At 40.7% G+C, this 21,730-nt stretch overlaps 1 protein-coding gene across 4 annotated transcripts in view; it reads left to right on the top strand.

Annotated features, from left to right (window-relative positions):
* Window positions 1-21,730, top strand: part of CACNA2D1 (calcium voltage-gated channel auxiliary subunit alpha2delta 1) — a 441,193-nt gene that overhangs the window by 225,733 nt on the left and 193,730 nt on the right. For all 4 annotated transcript variants that reach the window (XM_038740942.1, XM_038740940.1, XM_038740941.1 and 1 more), the window contains exon 5: window positions 3,673-3,717. In XM_038740942.1, coding sequence (XP_038596870.1) covers window positions 3,673-3,717 — 45 coding nt within the window. The remainder of the gene's footprint in view (window positions 1-3,672; window positions 3,718-21,730) is intronic.

Here is a 21,730-nt window from a genome sequence, read left to right as displayed (position 1 = left end):
GTGCTTGGTCCCCTTCTGTTCTCAATCTACACTCACTCCCTTGGTGACCTCATTCGCTCCCACGGCTTCAACTATCACCTCTACGCTGATGACACCCAGATCTACATCTCTGCCCCTGCTCTCTCCCCCTCCCTCCAGGCTCGCATCTCCTCCTGCCTTCAGGACATCTCCATCTGGATGTCCGCCCGCCACCTAAAGCTCAACATGTCGAAGACTGAGCTCCTTGTCTTCCCTCCCAAACCTTGTCCTCTCCCTGACTTTCCCATCTCTGTTGACGGCACTACCATCCTTCCCGTCTCACAAGCCCGCAACCTTGGTGTCATCCTCGACTCCGCTCTCTCATTCACCCCTCACATCCAAGCCGTCACCAAAACCTGCCGGTCTCAGCTCCGCAACATTGCCAAGATCCGCCCTTTCCTCTCCATCCAAACCGCTACCCTGCTAATTCAAGCTCTCATCCTATCCCGTCTGGACTACTGCACTAGCCTTCTCTCTGATCTCCCATCCTCGTGTCTCTCTCCACTTCAATCCATACTTCATGCTGCTGCCCGGATTATCTTTGTCCAGAAACGCTCTGGACATATCACTCCCCTCCTCAAAAACCTCCAATGGCTACCGATCAATCTGCGCATCAGGCAGAAACTCCTCACCCTGGGCTTCAAGGCTCTCCATCACCTCGCCCCCTCCTACCTCACCTCCCTTCTCTCCTTCTACTGCCCAGCCCGCACCCTCCGCTCCTCCACCACTAATCTCCTCACTGTACCTCGCTCTCGCCTGTCCCGCCATCGACCCCCGGCCCACGTCATCCCCCGGGCCTGGAATGCCCTCCCTCTGCCCATCCGCCAAGCTAGCTCTCTTCCTCCCTTCAAGGCCCTGCTGAGAGCTCACCTCCTCCAGGAGGCCTTCCCAGATTGAGCCCCTTCTTTCCTCTCCCCCTCGTCCCCCTCTCCATCCCCCCGCCTTACCGCCTTCCCCTCCCCACAGCACCTGTATATATGTATATATGGTTGTACATATTTATTACTCTGTTTATTTATTTATTTATTTATTTTACTTGTACATTTCTATCCTACTTATTTTATTTTGTTGGTATGTTTGGTTCTGTTCTCTGTCTCCCCCTTTTAGACTGTGAGCCCACTATCGGGTAGGGACTGTCTCTATGTGATGCCAATTTGTACTTCCCAAGCGCTTAGTACAGTGCTCTGCACATAGTAAGCGCTCAATAAATACGATTGATTGATTGATTGATTGATTTTATTCATTTTCTTCTCCAATCCATGCATATTTTTGCCATGTGGGGAGTTGATATAGCCATAAGGGAAAAACACTCTTCTAACTACAGGGAATATTGAGGTGTGGACTTGCTTAGTTTCAATAGCAGTCTAATATTTTTCTCAAGAGGCATCAGTGTGCTTTCCTTTTCTGGTTTGGGGGTGAGAAGAAATCCTTGGATGATTGCCGGTTTGGACATATTGTCCTCCACTTTACAGTTCTCTAGACTGTAAGCTTTTTGTGGGCAGGGGATGTGCCTACCAACTCTATTATATTGTAGTCTCCCCAGCGCTTAGTTCAGTGCTCTGCACAGAGTAAGTACTCAATAAATGCAATTGATTGATTGATTGCCTGCAGTGTGCTCCTGGGAGTTGGCAATTGATAATATTCATATCTCCCTCTAGACTGTAACTTCACTGTGGGCAGGGAATGTATCTACTTGATTCTGTTGTATCATAGTGTCCCAAGAACTTAGTACAGTACTCTGCCCACAGTGAACAATCAATTAGTATCATTGGCAGCTGGACCACATGCCAGGCCAGGGCTGAAGACTTAGGGGTTGTTATCAACTCCATCCCCCCAGCAACATTAAGCAGTGCCTCAGTGATTGTTGATCCAGAACTGATTGTCTAGGTAGGCTCTCCTCTTACCACCTCCAGTGGTGGGGCGTTCCTGGAATATCTGGGTCAATCCTCCTTACTTCCCCACTTTCTGCTCAGGCAGAGCAAGTGTAAAGTTTGTGTTAATGAAGGGCTGATGGGATGTGGAGGGAGAACAGAGGGACAGGGACTGTGTCCAAACTGATGAACTTTTTTTTACCCCAGGTTTTAGAACCATGCTTGACACAAGGCAAAAGCTGAACAAGTATAGTGATGATAATAATGATAACATGATATGCACTCAAAGTGTCAACACTCCACATCTATCCCTGACACACCCTTCTCACAATTTCACTGAAACAGCTTGGGCAGTAAGACATAAAGGAAGGCACAGACAGTTTTCGCAGTCTACTTATCCCAGCACAGCTCGTCAATTTCAACTGATAGATTTAGGCATATGCTGTTCTATTTTCCATTTATCTTTTAAGCAGTTCACTCAAAACTTTTTTGGGATTTTTTTTCCTGGCAAATACAGAAGTCAAAGCGCCTCTACCCACCTCCCCCACGGCACACTGACAGCTGGTGCAGTCATTTCTGTATGGATTATTTTTAAGAGGCACTTTTCTTCTCCTCCAGATCATCCTCTGCCACACTCAGGAGTAGAATTAGCATGACTCCACTGGGACTGGGATGCTCCTCACTGGGTTTGGGGCCTCTGTGAGCAAAGCAGTGGATTTGATCGTGATGAGGTGTGGGCAAAGCTCCTGTGAGCCAAATAGCCCAGTTGGACTTTTGGCAATGCCATCTGCTCACCCAGTGAGTCCAGCATGGCTCCTCTGGGGACTGGAGAAAGTCAGTCCTGTGCTCATCAATATCATCGATGATATTTATTGAGCACTTACTGTGTGCCAATCACTGTACTAGGGACTTGGGAAAGTACAATGCAACAGAGTAGGTAGACATTTTCCCTGCCCACAGTGTGCTTGCAGTTTAGAGGCTCCTGCTGATCCAGCTTTTTCAACCAGCAGGGTGTGACCCTTGCCCCACAGAATCCATCAGTCAATCAATAGTATTTATTGAGCACTTACTATGTGCAGAGCACTGTATTAAGAGCTTGGGAAAGTACAATGCAAAACGATTAATAGACACTTTCCCTGCCCCAAACTGTGGAATTCCAATCAATCACCCCCTCCTCCTGCAGAATAAACTGGAGTGGCTCTCACCTCAATCAATGAATCACCCAATCGTACCCCCTGCCCAGCTCCCACCTGACTGACCAATCACTGCCACTGTCATAGTTTTAAATTCTCCTTTGCTCCCTTCTCCCACCTAACAATACCTCTCTGTCACTTCAGTTAAAGGAATATTCTTACTTTCATCTTGTTCTAATAAAATCTATATTTTGACATTCCTCATTGTATGTTCCTCTGGACTGTAAACTTGCTATGGGCAAGGTATATGTTTGCTAACTCTGTTGTATTATACTTTCCCAACTGTTTAGGACAATGTTCCATGCATAATAAGTGCTCAATAAATCTGAACTGTATTTTCCAAGCGCTTAGTACAGTGCTTTGCACACAGTAAGCGCTCACTAAATATGATTAAATAAATGAAGAAAATAGCACTTATTGATGTGTGTGGTCTCAGGAAGGAAGTCTACTGTGCAGACTGCGAAAATCGCAGTGTAGAGTTGATGAAAACAAAATATATGGGGATTGCTGTACTGGAGTTGGCACTCAGACAATTGAAGTTTTTCTGCTTTTCAATTTCAAAAACACATTGTCTTTTCTATCTTCCACAGACGAACGAAGTGGTCTACTATAATGCAAAGGACAACCTTAATGACGTAAGTACCACATCTTTACCCTGAAAAAGTATTCTAGGTGTTAATATGTGGTTTTAATTTGCGACTTAGAAGGGGTGGGGGGTCAGAGAAATGCTGTGTGCATGCCTTTGATGGAGTGGCAAGCTGTATATGCAGAATCCTGGCCTTCATAACAAGGCTTCTACTGGCCAAGGCCACCAAAGTAGAAGGATTCACTGGCAAAGGGCTGGTCCATTGTGTGGGTGAATGGTAGCTAATGATACACTCTAATTTGGCTTAGAATTTGAGGTTGCTTAATAGTGCCTGCTTGGAGGTTCAGAGACCAATTTAGACTATGCTGAAGCCATATGATCTAGGGTGGACTAGAACCATTCTTCAAGGCATCTTTTGGATTCCTGTGAATTCCTCCAGGTGGTCTGTCTGCGACTTGCACAGCGTCATGCAAGTCCCTGATGTTTGCTGGATTGATCAGTCAATCATATTTATTAAGTGCTTCCTGTGTGCAGAGCACTATACTAAGCACTTGGGAGAGTACAATATAACAATAAACAGACACAGTCCCTGCCCACATCGAGCGTTCAGTCTCGAGGGGGGAAACAGACATTAATATGGATAAATAAATTACAGATATGTACTTAAGTGCTGTGGGGATGGGAGGGGGGATGAATAAAGGGAGCAAGTCATGGAGATAGAGAAGGGAATGGGAGAAAAGGAAAGGAGGGCTTAGTTAGGGAAGGCCTCCTGGAGGAGATGTGTCCGTGATAGAGTTTTGAATTGTCTAGATAGCCAATCCCAACTCCTTCCAGGTTTGGCTAAACTTCTCTTTTAAGGGAATCAGGGAATGGGCTGTCTTCAAGATAGACTGTAGATTTTCCCATCCCTAGAATGATAATATCACTAGACAGATTTACAGCATGATAATAGAACAGGTAGTCATAACTGGTAGGCAACTGGTTAATGTGGCTCTACCACATGTCTGCTGGGTGACCTTGGGCAAGTCTCTTCACTTCTCTGGACCTCAGTTACCTCACCTGTAAAATAGGGATTTAGGGTGTGAGCCCCATGTGGGGCAGGGACTGTGTCTGACATGATTAGCCCCACTGAGTAAATGCTCAATAAAGACCAGAAGCAGCGTAGCTCAGTGGAAAGAGCACAGGCTTTGAAGTCACAGGTCATGGGTTCAAATTCCAGCTTTGCCAATTGTCAGCTGTGTGACTTTGGGCAAGTCACTTCACTTCTCTGTGCCTCAGTTCCCTCAACTGTAAAATGGAGATTAAGACTGTGGGACAACCTAATCACCCTGTAACCTTCCCAGCACTTAGAACAGTGGTTTGCACGTAGTAGGCGCTTAATTAATTCCATTATTATTATTATTATTGTATTTATCTGAGTGGTTAGAACAGTGCTCAGGACGTAGTAAGCACTTAAATGTTATTATTATTAGTATCATTATTATTAAACCATAACATATGGACTCATTTCTCTTTATATTGTTTTAAAATTAGCTTCTATTAGATAACCTAACACCTTCCCCTTCAGTCTCTATTATTTTGATGTGGAACTTGTTTAATACAAAACTCAACCAAGCTCTTGACTGTAGGGGGCTCTTTTTAACATTTATCTTCCTGCCTCCGTATAATAATAATGATGGCATTTGTGAAGTGCTTACCTTGTGCGAAGCACTGTTCTAAGCATTGTGGGGGATACAAAGTGATCAGGTTGCCCCACGTGGGGCTCACAGTTTTAATCCCCATTTTACATATGAGGTAACTGAGGCCCAAAGAAGTGAAGTGTCTTGCCCAAAGACATACAGCTGACAAGTGGTGAATCCGGATTAGAACCCACAACCTCTGACTCCCAAACCCGGACTCTTTCCACTAAGCCATGCTGCTTCTCCTTATGCTAGTATACTAGGAAATTATACTTAATTTTGTAATATGCACGTATGTGTGCATATCACATGCTTATGTCTTTATCTTCAATTTTTTTAGGCTATTTGTTTAGCACTTTATACTAGGCACAGTACTTACTAGATACAAGGCAATCAGTCTTAATCACCATTTTACAGGGAAGGCAATTGAGAAACAGAGAATTTAAGTGACTTGCCCAAAGTCACACAGTAGAAAAGTGGCAGAGTATGGAAGGCACACTGAAGACCATATGCCTGACAGTGAATTTTACAATGAATACTGCAGTAGCTGAAGAGGCTGACATGAGGTGGAGGTCTGTCTCCACCACCTGTGCTGTGCTGTCATGTTTGCTGTGTCTGGATTCTGACATTAGCTTCAGTTTTGCATCTGGAACTCACGAACCTCATGAAACAAGCAGCATAGCCTCGTAGAAAGAGCATGGCCTTGGGATTCAGAAGGACCTGGGTTCTAATCCTGACTCTGCCACTTATCTGCTGTGTGACCTTGAGCAAGTTACTTCCCTTCTCTGTGCCAGTTACCATATCTGAAAAATGGGCATTAAGACTGCGAGCCCTGTGAGGGACAGGCACTGTGTCCAAGCTGATTATCTTGCATCTACCCCAGTGCTTAATACATTGCCTGGCACATAGTAAACCCCTTAACAAATACCATAATAATGGGAGTGCTTGGTGAGATGAGGGATTGCCAAGGGACCCAGCTAATGAGGTGAGAAAGGGCGATAGTATTAATGGAGACCCACTATCCCCCTCCCATTCAGCAAACTGGTTCTGTGAATTTAGAAGCTCTGGGAAAGAGACACACTTGGATTCACTTCTGGTGGGACTGAGAGAACACAAGTTTGAGGAGTGGAATTATTATTCCCTCTCAATCTCTGGCGCAGCAAGCGTGGGAGACCCTGGGTACCATATTGTATGATCTATCCTATTTCCTTAAAATTGTTGATCCCAGGCAGCATCTATTTTGTTTGCCATCAAACCCAGACCAGGAAGACCATGATTTTCCTTGCTTATTCTTTCTATCCATCCACTCTTTCCCCTGTCCTCTCATGAACATGTATTTTGAGTGATTTATTTATTCATATTCATATCTGGCTCCCTCTCTAGACTGTGAACTAATTGTGGGCAGGGACTGTGTCTGTTATATTGTTGTGTTGTACTCTCCCAAGTGCTTAGTACCATGCCAGCACACAGTAAGCTCTCAATATGTTTGATTGAAATGATTGATGAGTGGATCTTCAGCTACTGATTTGCTAGTGAATTTGTGAGCAATTGTAAAGTGAATGAAGGGCCTTTCTGAAGCTTCTGTGTCCGCAGATAGAAAAGCAGATTTTTTTTTACCACTTAAATTATTAAATTAAAAGGATCAGAGAGAATATATAATGCTATTTCATGTTTTCAGTGAATGCTAATACTTCGGAAATGAAGAGATATCAAAGTGTTAGTAGCATTTTCTGAAGAATAAGTTTTGGGCAAGTTTGAAAAAGTTTTTAATGGAATAAGATGAGTGATTTCTTTTTTAAAAATGTATTTTAATGGGAGTTTTCCCCCTTCATTTTTAATATTTATATTATAGAATTTTCCTCTAATGCCTTCTCCAAAGAGCTCAAAGTGCCATAGTTATGATAATACAATTTCACCTTTGTCACCTTGAAAAAATTCCCTGTTATAGAGATGAAAATTTGAATATACGTGTAGGAAATGTTAAAAAAAAACACAATTATAGTACCATTTTAGCCACATTAACACATGCATTGAGATCCTAGTGCCACAACTGCATTGCTTACATCTGCAGCAATGGCATTACTGGTTCTGCTCTGTTCAGCTAAAGTCCCAGAAATTCTAAATGGAAATGGAATTGTGTACATTTCTGAGACAAAATGAATTATTTCCCGAGTGTACTATGTAGCCCCTTATGGAGCAGGGACTGTGTCTGTTTACTGTGTCTATCCCAACACTTAGAACAGTGCTTGACACACTGAAAGTGCTTAACAAATACAATCATAACAATAATAATAATAATAAGCATAAATGATAAGCTTGTGACTATGATTAATGTGACCAAAAATTCAGATTCACATCATGTGCTTCACTGTTTTTGTTTGTATAGTGCCCTGCTTCATTTTAGTGTCTCTCTTCATATTCACTCTCCCCCTTCTAGACTGTGAGCCCGCTGTTGGGTAGGGACCGTCTCTATATGTTGCCGACTTGTACTTCCCAAGCGCTTAGTACAGTGCTGTGCACACAGTAAGCGCTCAATAAATATGATTCAATGAATGAATGAATGAATATTGCACTTTTCTGAAGTCTGTTCCAAGAATGTCACCCCATTTCATGATGCTGTATTCCCAGCTGATCCATCTGTCAGCCATCCTCCCTTTTCCAAATTGTGAACTTGCCTTTTGGTACCTTTCAGTATTTCAATTTTTTTCTCAGCTTTTGGTTTCCCCAACAATTCACCCTAGTCCAGCTACTTGGGTACTTACCCATTCTTCTCGCATGTTCCAAAGGAGACACATTAAATCTTGGTACTAGAAAAATGACTTCCGTATTTCTGGGCAAAATGTTTCTAATGCACATAGACTTATATGAAATCCTATGAAAAAAATGAGAAAATGAAAATGAGTGAAAAATTAAATCATAGAAGGCTTTTGCCCTAGATATCCTCATATAGCTCACCTACCTAGGCTTAATTGGAATAAATGTGAAAATAAAAACAAAACTTATCTCATGCTTCTGTGAAATTTCACATTCATGCTGCCCTTAGTATTGAACCTTAAGAAATCCATTTGGTGCCTTCGAAAATATACCAGATAGATTTCCAAGGAATTAGTAGACTCCCCAAGGAAAAGTCAAAGGCCATCTTTTCTGAGACTGGTTCTGTCAATAAGCAGCATTATTTTATTTTTATCCAGGAATAAGCAAAAAGTTGTCAAGTTGGACCATTCCAAAGTCTGATTAACCTAACCCTAAGATCTATGTCTCTGACTGAAGTTCACACGAACCTGGTCTCTGCTTAGCACCCAGTTGTTCAATGAATATTATTGATAAAAAGAAAATTTTGGCAATATAAGTAGTGTTTATTGAAAAATTGAAGGCTAATGAAAATGGAATCAAAGTTCTTTAGTATTTAAGAACTTATTAGGTCACTTACTCTCAAGATGCTTTATAATTTCAATTGGAACTGCCATTTTGAGATTGGGATTTTACTTCCTGCTCAGAATTGTCTTGAAGGCAGAGACCTTGGGGAAAAAGTTGGTGGAGGAGGTGGGAGGAGGATGCACACAGACATTTTCCACCTTGATCCCAAAAGATCAATTCATAAAAATGAAGGTGAAAAATCCAGTACTTGTGACAAAAATTGTTCTGTATGATCTTATTCCCATTACCCTTGGGTTCCCCACAGTCATCTGCAAATGGTATGACCTCAGTTCAAATTGCTGATAATGAGGAGAAGAGGGAGAAAATGAGAAAGAGGGAAACAGAGAAAACCTAAGGACCTCCCTTCATGGTTTGAAAGAAGCTACTGATGATAATTATATCCAAGTATGGCAGCTTAGCTGATAGTGCTAATGTGAGTGCACCAATATCCCATGGTATGCACTCAAGAATTGTATCTTAATATGCTGTTCTATGATGTACTAGATGATACCAGTCAAGGATAGCACTGATGATGAAACTGCCATTGGTTGTACCTAAATTTGATTGTGTCGATACCTGTATTTCCCAACGTTGGATACTGGTAGAGATTTGAGCAGTGACCTAAACTTCCCTACTGAAGTTTTTTCCTCAGATAAGCAGACAGTCCAGAAACTTTGCAATTGTTTAAAGGTGTGAAATGTATATTGCTGTTCTTTGTTTAAGGCTTTAGTAAGTATAAAAGAGAAAGAGAGATAGAGGAGTGGGGAACACTGTCCTTTGTTTTAAAAACGATAAGATACAAGTTGCACTAGTTGTAACAATCTATTCTTGTGAGTATACTAGAAAAGGATAATAATAACAATAGTAATGTATTTAGGTGCTTACTATGTCCCAACACCAAACACCATTCTAAGCAGTGGGGTAGATAGAAGTTAATCAGGTTGGACACAGCCCCTGTCCCACATTGAGCTCACACTCTTAATCCCCAATTTACAAATGAGGTAACTAATGTGTGACTGATCCACCCTGCCACAGTGTTTACATTCAACGATAGATCTTAGTGGCTAATAGAGGGCTTGCCTTTTGCTTTCCAAACTGCCTCTTGACACAGCAGTCTTCACCAAGTTCTCTGAGGTCCAAGAAAGAATCCCCTCTCCTTATTGTTTTCTGTCAGGCTGACGCATGTACCCCTTTGACCTTTCCACAGTCTTCTGTTTTTGTTTTTTTGTCACTTTTTTATAAAATGGTTTTTGTTAAGCCCTTACTACATTCCAACCACTCTACCGAGTGCCGGGGTAGAGACATAGACACAGTCTATGTAACACATGAGGTTCACCATTTTAATCCTCATTTTAATCTTCATTTTACAGATGAGGTAATTTAGGCAAAGAGAAGTTGTGATTTGTCCAAGATCACACAGCAGACAAGTGGCGGAGCCAGGATTAGAATCTTATAACTGTTATTTCACACTGTTCAGTTCTATGCTTCAGTATATATTGGCTTATTCTTGCCTAATTATTCTAATTGGATTATTGGATTATTCTTACCTCCTGGCTTCCTTGTGACCTTTCAATTTACATACTGCAATTTATAGGCCTATACCTGTCTTCACATGAGAGTTATTTCAGCAATCCAACTGTATCCCTAGCCATGAGTCTTCTCCAACCCCTGTGCATTTATCCACTATACATCTCCTCTATGTTGACGGCTCATATTCTGGGTCCCACCAGGGAGAAAAGTTTTCTTCAGCTTCTTCTCCGATCATTACAAATATCAGAATTGCTTCTGGTCTCTTATTTCCCTTGCCTTTTTTTAAGCACAGGATCAAACATGAAGGGAAGCCTCTAAACCAAAATTGCTTCTTGACTCTTTTTGCATCTCTTACATGCCTCTCCAGTTTAGCTCTTAAGGTCCAGCATTTAATTCAGGCTGAGAGATCAATATTCATTCTAGAAGCCTATCTATTGTATGCCTGAATCTCTTTCCAATTAATTGTACTGTTGAACGGCTGTCATGTATTTTATCATAGTGTGTTTCATGTGCTTAACTTCTTTGTGGCATTTACCTTCATAGATATAACTCTTCATAGAGATAACTTGTTTAATTTCATTTGGAGTCTGTGCTTTTATCTTAAACAAATGTTAGAAGAAATGCACTGTGTTTCTGAGCTTTGTCCTGGTCCTGTTATATTTTTTCTCCCTTGTTGCCTCAGTAAATATTTTGGCAGCAAAATTGTCACTTATAGCTTATTTTTCTTTTTTCCTTGCTTTTAGACTCACCTCAGTCTGCTTTCATATTTATACTGTGACTTTTCCTTCATCTTGCTTATGCATATTTTTCTTTAGTTTCTCTTTTCTTTGCTTCTCTTTTGATTATTTCCTGTGAAATATTACAAGGCTTTGTACCCCACAGTGTATCAATTCACCAGCCTTCATAAATCCTAATTAGAAGAAACAGACGGCACATTGGCAAAAAACAATGTATTCCCATGCCTAAAAAAAATCAAGAATTCCTACCTGGAAAATCCTTCCAGATTACAAATATGTTAGTTTTGCTTTTTACATAAATTTTAAACTAGATTTTTTTTAAATGATCAAGGTACTGAATTAGTAAATTAACACTGAAAACATAATTTTGTAATCTTGCCACAGGGCAGAACTCAGGTGCTATATATTTTTAATTTTCAACTGAACTGGGGAAATCAGAAAGATCTGTAAAAGTACTTGAGGTCTGTCCACTGAAGCTATTGTTGTCTTCCTCCCATGTAATGCAGAACAGTATCCCAGATTATTTATTGGTCTCACCATGTCCACATTGGAAAGGGGACAGTTGACAGCCCAGATGACAGCATAAATATTGCATTACCTAATGTATAATGCACAGACTAATTGTCACAACTGAGAAAATCCACTTTTACCCTTTAATTGTAATCATCTATCTAATCCCTGCTCCAGAAGGGCATGTCACCTCAGGGGCAAAATCAAAAAAAAAAGAAAGTTCCCAAAGCTTAACAAAGGACTCTCAGCACTGTACTTTTTTTTTTTTTTTACCTTCATGTTGATCTCATTATTTAACATTCATCTTCACCTTAAACCAGAGGAGTTAGGGCTAGTGGTAGGTTTCTAGCGACACTTTTCCTTCTATTCATTAGACATTAATTGGGGACCTGTCAACTCTCACTCCTGGCTAGCGCTGAGCTTCTTATTGACACTAGTGATTTATTAGGTAAGAGGATTCCCTCCACATGCTTCAGTATTGGCACCCAGCCATGACTGTTGGTCTAACACCTCTTGGGAAGATTCTGATCATACAATAATAGTCACAGTTGGCATGCTAGCGGACCCTAAATGAAGAATCAATTAGGAAGTCTTAAGATAGGATGATAAATTAGTAGTAATTTGGGTCCTGCAGTGAAAATTTAATGCACAAAGCCACATGAAACCCCTTAATTATATACTGGGGAATATATTTCAGCATTCATATACATTTTACAAATGTGACGTGTCTTTTCAGTTAACACTGTGGAATAGGAAATATGCAATTTCAACAATCTACTTAATAGAATTACTAATATTCACTGCCCATGCGTTTGAATACAGATTTAGGAAGTTCTTAAGAAAATGTAAAATGCCAAATGAAAACATAAAGTTGTGGCATTGTATTCATAGGAAGGACCTGCAGAAGACATCTATTCCTATCTTTCCAGGCAAGGAGCCCCAAAGCAACCCCCCACAGTTAGGCATTCATTATATTTTTAAAGCTAGACATCCCTCTTCTGGGACTTGATAACCTTGCTGTTATATGGTGCTTCCTTTTAACCTATCATTATCTTTATTCTGATAATTAAATTGTATATTCCGTAGATCAGTTTACTAACATAGATAAAAGCAAATTGCGTACCCCTTCTGCCGAGTAAAGGGTTCAGCTTCTTTAGTTTCCCAAATCCCACTGTCCTCACTCTCTTATCTATTTCATTGTATTTTCTATGTATTTTCAAAGGTTTTCCCAAAGCTGTGGGGCCCCAAATAAAATGTGGTATTCTAACTGCTGTGTATTCTGTTACCATTTTAGTACAGATGCTTCTGATCCACTAAATTTGGGGAGTGACAAAATAAGCATACAGCACAGAAAATGGTCATTCCACATAGTGTATAACTTTGAAGGATGCCAGAATTAAAGGAGGAAAAAGACATCCATTATGACCCACTTTTTCATGGATGGATCCAAACACTTTTTGGATCACTGATATTTTTGGGGTTCCCAACTTCTTCTACAGGGAAAGATGTCACAATACCATTAGCGTCCTCGGGATTCTTGTTTCATTAGTAGAGTTAGGAATAAAGTAAATATCTTATTCTAGAATTAAAAACAACTCACAGTGAATCTTGTCAATTACATTAGGCTTATCATTCCTTCTTATCTTGTTTGTTTTTGTTGGTTTTATGGTATTTGCTAACCACTTACTGTGGGTCAAGCATTGTTCTAAGAGCTGAAGTAAAGACAAGTTTATCAGGTTGGATACAGTCCCCGTGGCACTTAGGGCTTACAGTCTGAACAGGAAGGAGTTTAGATTTTAAAACAGACTTTCAACTAAGAACTAATACTGAGATCTTCCTTTCAAAGTCATCATCAGTTTTAACTTGCAGATTGCCTCCATCCTATCCTGTCTGTATTACTGTATCAGCCTCCTCTCTGATCTCCCATCCTCCTGTCTCTCCCCACTTCAATCCATACTTCACGTGGCTGCCCAGATTCTCTTTGTCGAGAAACGCTCTGGGCATGTTACTCTCCTCCTCAAAAATCTCCAGTGGCTACCAATCAACCTACGCATCAGTCAAAAACTCCTCACCCTCGGCTTCAAGGCTGTCCATCACCTCACCCGCTCCTACCTCACCTCCCTTTTCTCCTTCTACAGCCCAGTTGGCACCCTCCGCTCCTCTGCCGCTAATCTCCTCACCGTGCCTCGTTCTCGCCTGTCCCACTGTTGACTCCCGGCCCACGTCATCCCCCTGGCCTGGAATGCCCTCCCTCCGCACATCCGCCAAGCTAGCTCTCTTCCTCCCTTCAAGGCCCTACTGAGAGCTCACCTCCTCCAGGAGGCCTTCCCAGACTGAGCCCCCTCCTTCCTCCCCCCCTCCTCCCCCTTCCCATCCCTCCCGCCTTACCTCCTTCCCCTCCCCACAGCACCTGTATAGATGTATATATGTTTGTACATATTTATTACTCTATTTATTTTATTTGTACATATTCATTCTATTTATTTTATTTTGTTAATATGTTTTGTTCTCTGTCTCCCCCTTCTAGACTGTGAGCCCACTGTGGGTAGGGACCGTCTCTATTTGTTGTCAACTTGTACTTCCCAAGCGCTTAGTACAGTGCTCTGCACACAGTAAGCACTCAATAAATACGATTGAATGAATGAAAATGAATGAATATAATTTTTAAATAATAAGAATACGTTGAAATATGTATTTCCAGTTTGTCCTCAACTTGATTTCAGTGAACTTCAGAATTGTTTCTAAAGCAGAAAAAGCGTTTTTTACAATTGTATTCTGTCGTATTTCACATATGGAAAGGAAGGAAATCACCCTGATGAACACAAAGAAAATAAACAAAAAGCTAATCAGAAAGTAGTAATACAAAATCCTAAATCATTTCAAATAGCACAAAAACCAAGATCTGAATTTAGAGTTTATTTTGTATTCTTAATGTGCCATTTTTTAAAATTTAAATTTTTTAAAATGTGAGGGGCCCAAAGCCTCACAGGCTAAACGAGGAGGGAATCTGGGTTACTGTTTTTCTTGGAACAATAAATTGTGATTGCTTAATGGTAAAAGTGTAGTCTGGGAGCAGGGAATTTACTCAGTTTATTGAAGCTAAAAGGAGGAAGGATGGCAAACTTGGAGAAATTTTCCTCTATTTTGTCTTTCATGTGTATTATTTTACGATTGCTATTCATGTAATAAAATTATTCGCTTATGTTTGGGTGTGCAGCATGGCCTAGTGGATAAAGCACAGGCCTGGGAGTCGGAAGGACCTGGGTTTTAGTCCCGGCTCCTCCCTTGCCTGCTGTGTGACCTTGGCCAAGTCAATTAACTTCTCTGTACCTCAGTTACCTCATCTGCACCATGGGGATTAAGATTGTGAACCGTATGTGGGACATGGACTATGTCCTACCTGATTAGGTTGTATCTACCTCAGCATTTAGTACAGTGCTCAGAATATAGTAAGCACTTAACAAAAAACAAGAAAAATGTATATAACCTATTTCAATCATTTTAGATGGAACAATATTGTAATACACTATTGAAGTTATTTGAAAGCATAAGCGACTTAAACGTGTGGACCCTATCACTATTATATCATCAGTGTCATTCCAAGTCCCAAGTCAAACACCATTCCACATCCCAATTATGATCACCATCTAATAGGAAATAGTTTATTCGGCAAGGCCTTCTTTCACTTCAAAACAAAAGTTTTTTTAGTGGTTGACCATTGTGCTTCTCTCAGGGGTCGATTACTCAGGAATGGTTAGTCTCATAGACACCCTTGAGGTTTGGGATGTTATTTGTAAGTTCAGTATGATTGGTGACCCTGGAGAAAAATAGAGGGCTTGCATTTTGGAAAACATGATAAATTGATTCTAACCTTTGTCCATACTTGAAAGTTCAATTCCTGTCATTTGGAGGTTACAGGTGCTTTCTTTCCTTAAATTTGGACCATCTACTCCTTGACAAATCAGTGCTGGGAGAGCAGAAATTAGCCTTCCAAGGTACCTGTGAGCCAGTGAACTTGCTTGAGAAAACCGTGGAGTTAATTCTCAGGAAATCCTCTCATGGAAGAGACCAGACCCATGTGGTTGGAGTCACTGAGCATCAAAGTCAAATTTAGAAGAAGGTTGAAACAAAAATAACCACTATCTTCTCCCTTTCTGCACTAAGCACTTAAAAAATGATTTGTTCTAGAGAGTGTAGTCATTCTCCTCTCTGGAAACAGGACACTGGAACAGTAATCTCAGAAGTCCCTTCTAACTTCCTGATGCTATGCAAAATGGCTACAGATGCCCTGCTGGCATTTATTCCTTCCCTGATAGTGGACTGACGAGCCTATGCATGTGTGGGAGGAAGTGGTTTGGAAGAAATCATGGGAAGACAGATGGTCAAGACACCATATATATTTAATAATTTCATCTCTGTCCCATCTCTAACACAACCACTCACTCATGCTTAATGCCAGATATAGCCAATACACAATCCAACAGCCAGGGGATAGACTGAGTGGGAAATATTCATTCATTCAATTGTATAGAGTCAGGAAGGCCAGCATGTCACAGGAGAGATTAAAGACAGAGTGTCTTTAAAAGCAGGACATCTTGATTCATAATGTCCAACCTCCTGTACATGACGGTGATGGCTCATCTGATTTCTTGAGTCATTTCATCAGCCTGAGTTACCTATGAGCCATAACCAACATCAAATGGCAAGACAGAATTACTAGCAATGATCATGGTATTCATCAGTCCACCAATGCTCACAGAACATCCAGCTTCATCAGTGGGGCACATAAGGAGAATAGATAATAGCAGCTGGGGAGGGTGTTCAGAAATGAGCATAAGCAGCAAGGGTAGAAAAAAAACATCTTTTAAGGACCAATGCACATAGAGGCAAAATCTCAGATGACATGATAAAGAAACAGACTGTTAGACCAAGCAGGCCTGTGGATTTCCTTAAATAAATGGGCTTTGGGGGTCATAGAGAAACAAAAAGGTAGAAAATGGCAGGCATAGCAAGTGTCATAAACATCAGCTTGGTGAGGGGCTATCTTTTCATCACCCAATATGAAATGAATTGTCAGTCAGCTTTCTGAATTGTTTTTATACCCCTGCGTGTGAATAGGATCCCACAATCAGCAAAGGACAAATATTCAGGTAGCCATATCTATCAATAAGTGAGTGATTTGATAGCCACTCTCAAAATCTTGGCTACCATTTAGCTGTAGATATATTGAAATATGCAACCACATATCTTCCATAGTGCATTGTTAATACTAATTTCTGATTAGAAAGCATGAAAAAGATAGCAAATCTTCAGAAATCAGGTTTAATAGGTAAAGCTGTATCTTCATCTTTTGGGACTCCCAGACTTCACTTCCAGCTAATACCCAGCCTTAGTGCAAAAGTGAATCCAATTAAGGCATATAGCTTTGAGAATACTGCAAGTCTAGGACAGTCCCTTTGTATTTCCTTATGTGTAAGACGTAGAATGATTTCATTCCTTCAGGTTTCATCCAGCAGTCTTTAGGATTTGTTTTCACTACCTTAAGCATCCTTTCCTGTTCCCCAGCCAACACTTAATTATCAGCCTGGTATATTCTGTGGAGACAGGCTTTCATTTTGCCAATCAGAAAACATTTTGTGTTCTAGTCATGAATGCAGACATTTTATTTTGCACATACCCAAGGTCGGATGGGTATCTGGGGGAGGAAAGAAAGCTAAAAGCAGAGATAGCTAAAGAGATACAACTGTAGATGGAGAAGCATCCACAGTTCACCTCCCATCCTGGTAGGAAAGATACCACACTTTCTACATGGACAGGTATGTAGTTGTACCCTGCTCCAGTAGGCCCTTTCAGTTCCCTGCTAGGATCTTGGACGTTGGAGGCTTTCAGTGGTTGCTTCTCCCCAATGCTGCAGAAAATGGAGAGAGTGAAGGATGGCAAAGCTGAAGCCAAGGATTGTGAGTTTGAAACAAATAAGATCAACCAGGGCATCTGAACAGCATAAAACCCAAACCTGCCATGGTTTCCACAGGGTAGGCTTCCCGATTCTTTTTCTTGCCCTCTGCCTCTAGTTGTCCCACTAAACAAACCACTAAACAACTACAGCAAAAGATAGCCAAAACCACCTTATATTTTGTATTTGCATTTAAATACAAATACACCTAAGTATTTAAAATTCTTGGAAACATTTTCCATCTTTACTTTTGGATTTCCAAATCCCAAGCAATAACAATATTGCATTTTAATCTGAGGCCCCTTATGGACCTTGTTCAATCTATTCAACAGGGACTTTTTGTATTGGGGAAATTTCAAATGCAAACTATTCCCTGTGCAAGTGAGGACTGTTCCTTCCTGTGTCTCCTTCTTGACCTAAGTGAACATTTGAGTTATTTCCTAGCGTCTGATGACTCTGACAATTTTTTTAGTTTTGACAGGCTGACCTGTCTCTTCACTTCTAATGTTTCCTGGGTCACTCGGTTTATTTTTCCAACTTCCTAAGGATGTTATCATTTCCCTAACATTTTATTTTCCTGTCTTTTAAAGCCCTTGCACATTTTATAAAACTCTCCCCTTTATTCTGGCAAAATTTTAAGGAAACATTCAGCTTTGTTCACTGTCCACCAGATGGCAGGGCTACCTGGGGAAAATAAACATATTCTCTAAATATTACTTTGAGTTATTAGCCTCTATTTCTCATCTGTGATTGCACTAGGCATTCACTGAGCAAGTTAGAATTTCTCTGCCACAGATAGATACATTCCCAGTTATATGAACTAAGCTCTGCTCAGATAAAATGCCAGGCTCTCTTGCTTTTTGGTAACGACACAGAGGTATCCAAGATTGAAAACATAATAAACAGGACTGAAAAAAAAAAGTCAGGCTCAGAGTATCAAACAGTCTAATCTCTGCAATTATGCTACGTCTCGGTTTAAGGAAAATTGATCATTACGTATCTCTATGGATTCTTTGTTCATACCTGTTGCCTCATCTGTAAAAAGGAGTAAAATATCTCTCTCTGCATCTCTCATTAGTTTATTTGGAGATTAGGAAGGTAGTGACTCTAATCTTAACCAACATTAAGAAAGTGATGGTTACATTTTGGAGATCTATTAAAAATCTTTTGTAGCGCTAGGATGGTATTTCACTGAGCACCATGCTGCATTTCATTCAACCTTTTAGGATATCCTTTCTGGTGTTTAGCATCAGTGATGGTGAAGTTTACCCTTGGGGCCTGTGTAACTAAAGAGGCCAGTTTATGACAGACAAAGTCTAGCACATCAGAACAAACAAAGACTGTTACTTTAGCTGTGCCTTTTCTATTTTTTGGTTTTGCCTCAGGCTTTCCAATCTTCTCAAAGGTTTTGCTCATTCTTTTGATTGCCTCATGCTGGGCTGGGTCTGTGGAGTTTTCTGTGTATGGGACTGTCCACGCTTCAGCTTCATTCAAGAATATCATCAGTCAGTAGCACTAGGCTGGTTTTACAAAATGGATCACAGTCAACTGCATTATCTTCCTGCGTGTGAACTGCTAGGGCACCGTCATCCAGATATGCCAATTCCTGATTGGCTGTTTCAAGGAGTTTGGCTTATCCTCAAAGTCTGTTGGAAGAGCTTCTTCTTGGGTCAGTCAATAACATTTATTGAACACCTGCTTTGTGCAGAACACTGTGCTCTGGATTTGGAAGAGTGCAATTGTTAGAATGTATGATACCTGTCCTCCAAAGATGTACCGTCTATCTAAGGATTGGAAGTGCATCCTAACATTAATCAATCCATCAGTAATATTTATTGAGCACTTATCCTATGCCAAGCACTATTCCAAATGCTTAGGAGAGTACCGCAAAACTCATAGGCACGGTTCCTGCTCACAGTGAGTTCACATATCCAAGTTCTTGTTGCATCTAGACTGTAAGCTTATCCTTAGACTGTAAGATCATTATGGGAGGGAACAGGTCTACCAACTCTTATATTGCACTCTCCCAAGTTCTTAGTACAGTGCAGTGCACACAGTAAGTGCTCAGTGAATATGATTGCTTGATTGGTCGATCCTCCAGCTTGGCTGTTTGGAGTGAGGTGAATGGGAACTGATCTACTATGCAATCACACAATTCCACAAAGATAAGAAGGGATGGCACCCTCCAATCTGTCCTGATGCCCTAGACTATTCCATTGTAAATAATTTAGTGATCTTGATGAACTTTTTGGGTCAGGAAGATCTACTTAATACTGGAAATCACATAGCCTGGTAGTTTATGAAGGGAGTATAAAAACCAAATTGACATTTCGCCCTTCTCAATTTTGTCATGAAGCACTTCATCTGTTAGGTATCATTGTGATCCAAAGCCACCAGATGGGAGGGGCTATTAGTAGAGTGTGATTAGTTGGTCTGGAAAACCTAAGGAAGTGAATCTGCCAGCGATTAATATTGGTGAGATGACTGAAAATTAGTTTAGCTAATTTTGTTGAAGATGATGATGGTTACACTGTTTCCTCTTTATGAGGTGGAGACCAAGGATGTGGCAAATATCCCCCAAACATCCCATTTTGGGACTCTACCCATGGAAAATCCAGAGTTATCAAAGAAATGTAACTGTGAAGACTTTAAGAACTGAATCTGATTTGACCTTCTTATTGTGCACAAGATATCATGTTCATTTCAACTTTCTAGTCAATGAAACTTTCTAAAGTTTCCAACCACTCCTTAAAAATGACTTCCAGGGCAATTTAAATTCAATTCTAGGTGCCAGGGTAGCAAGCCTCTTCTTGACCTTTAAGAAATCAAACGGATGAACCTGCCTCAATAAAAGACTGGGAGATGGTCACTTCAGGCTGCATATATTCCTGATCCTTATTCTGCCTGCGGTTTGGAATAAGCCACAGGACCACTGACTGTTACTTTAAATACTTTAAAAAGCAATAGTCTCCACCAGGAGAGCCTTGTGGATACATAAATTAGAATCTGTAAAGAATTTTTAGTTGAAAATAGTAACCTTTTCTCATTCGTTCTTTTTCAATACCATTATTAAACTCCACTTCTAATCTTTAAACATTTGTTTGGTGGAAATGATTAGAGTGGTGCCTGTGGAAAGTGGAAAAAAAGGTAGAAAAGGTATAATAAGAAAAAAAGAGCCCCGATGTATAGCTACTGGATCAGATACCCTGATGAGTCTTTTCCATCTCCTTGCAGTTGGGTAGCCTTGCAGGGAAGAGCAAATTGTTGAGCAATTTAACTAGGCCCTTCATTTCTGTTTTTAAATGTACAAGCAAATTTAAAATTCATTAAAATGATTTCCTAAATGCATAACCAATGAATCCAATAATTAGACCATAGCCAGTGCAGGTTTTTCAGGAGAACAAAAGGGACTCTTAGTTCAGTAGCATTGGCAGTTAGATTTGCTATGACTACAGGCCTCATAACATTGGCCAGGCTACCAGGTCATTGAAATGAGCATTCTACTTTTACTTGGGAAAACAAAACAAAACAAAAAGAGACTATGCTGACTACTGAGTTTGCCCATTTCACCTGTTCAAGCACGAGGAATCTCCTAAATTTCCTACACCAGTTAAGAGTAGCTTTAGAAATGAGGCAGAGGAAGATGGAGTTTGATGAGAAGATTGAAATTTGGAACAGCAGAAGAAACATAAGCAAAGGAGTAGAGCAGTGAGAAAGGTGAAGGGAGACTTCATGGCCTACTGAAAAGGTCAGGGGACTATAACTTTGGCCCTGACTCTGCTACGTACCTCCTGGGTGACCTTAGGTATGTAATAATAATGTTGGTATTTGTTAAGCGCTTAGTATGTGCCAAGCACTGTTCTAAGTGCTAGGGTAAATACAAGGTAATCAGATTGTCCCATGTGGGGCTCACAGTCTTTATCCCATTTTACAGATGAGGTAACTGAGGCCCAGGGAAGTTAAGTGACTTGCCTAATGTCACACAGCTGATAAGCGGTGGAGTTGGGATTTGAACCCATGACCTGACTCCCAAGCCCGTGCTCTACTTAACTGCTACATGCCTGAATTTCCCCATCTCTAAAATATGGATAGGATACCTGTTCTCCCTCCTACTTAGATGGTGAACCCCATGTGGGACTGGTCCTAACCCCAATCTGATCATCTTATATTGGCCCCAGTGCCTAGCAAGGTGCTTGGCACATGGTTAAAGTGGTTAGTAAATACCATTATGATGAT

This window comes from Tachyglossus aculeatus (assembly GCF_015852505.1).
Source record: "Tachyglossus aculeatus isolate mTacAcu1 chromosome 12 unlocalized genomic scaffold, mTacAcu1.pri SUPER_6_unloc_1, whole genome shotgun sequence".
Lineage (NCBI taxonomy): Eukaryota > Metazoa > Chordata > Mammalia > Monotremata > Tachyglossidae > Tachyglossus > Tachyglossus aculeatus.
The sequence above is the reverse complement of the archived record's forward strand: the minus strand, read 5'-3'. Positions and strand labels throughout refer to the sequence as shown.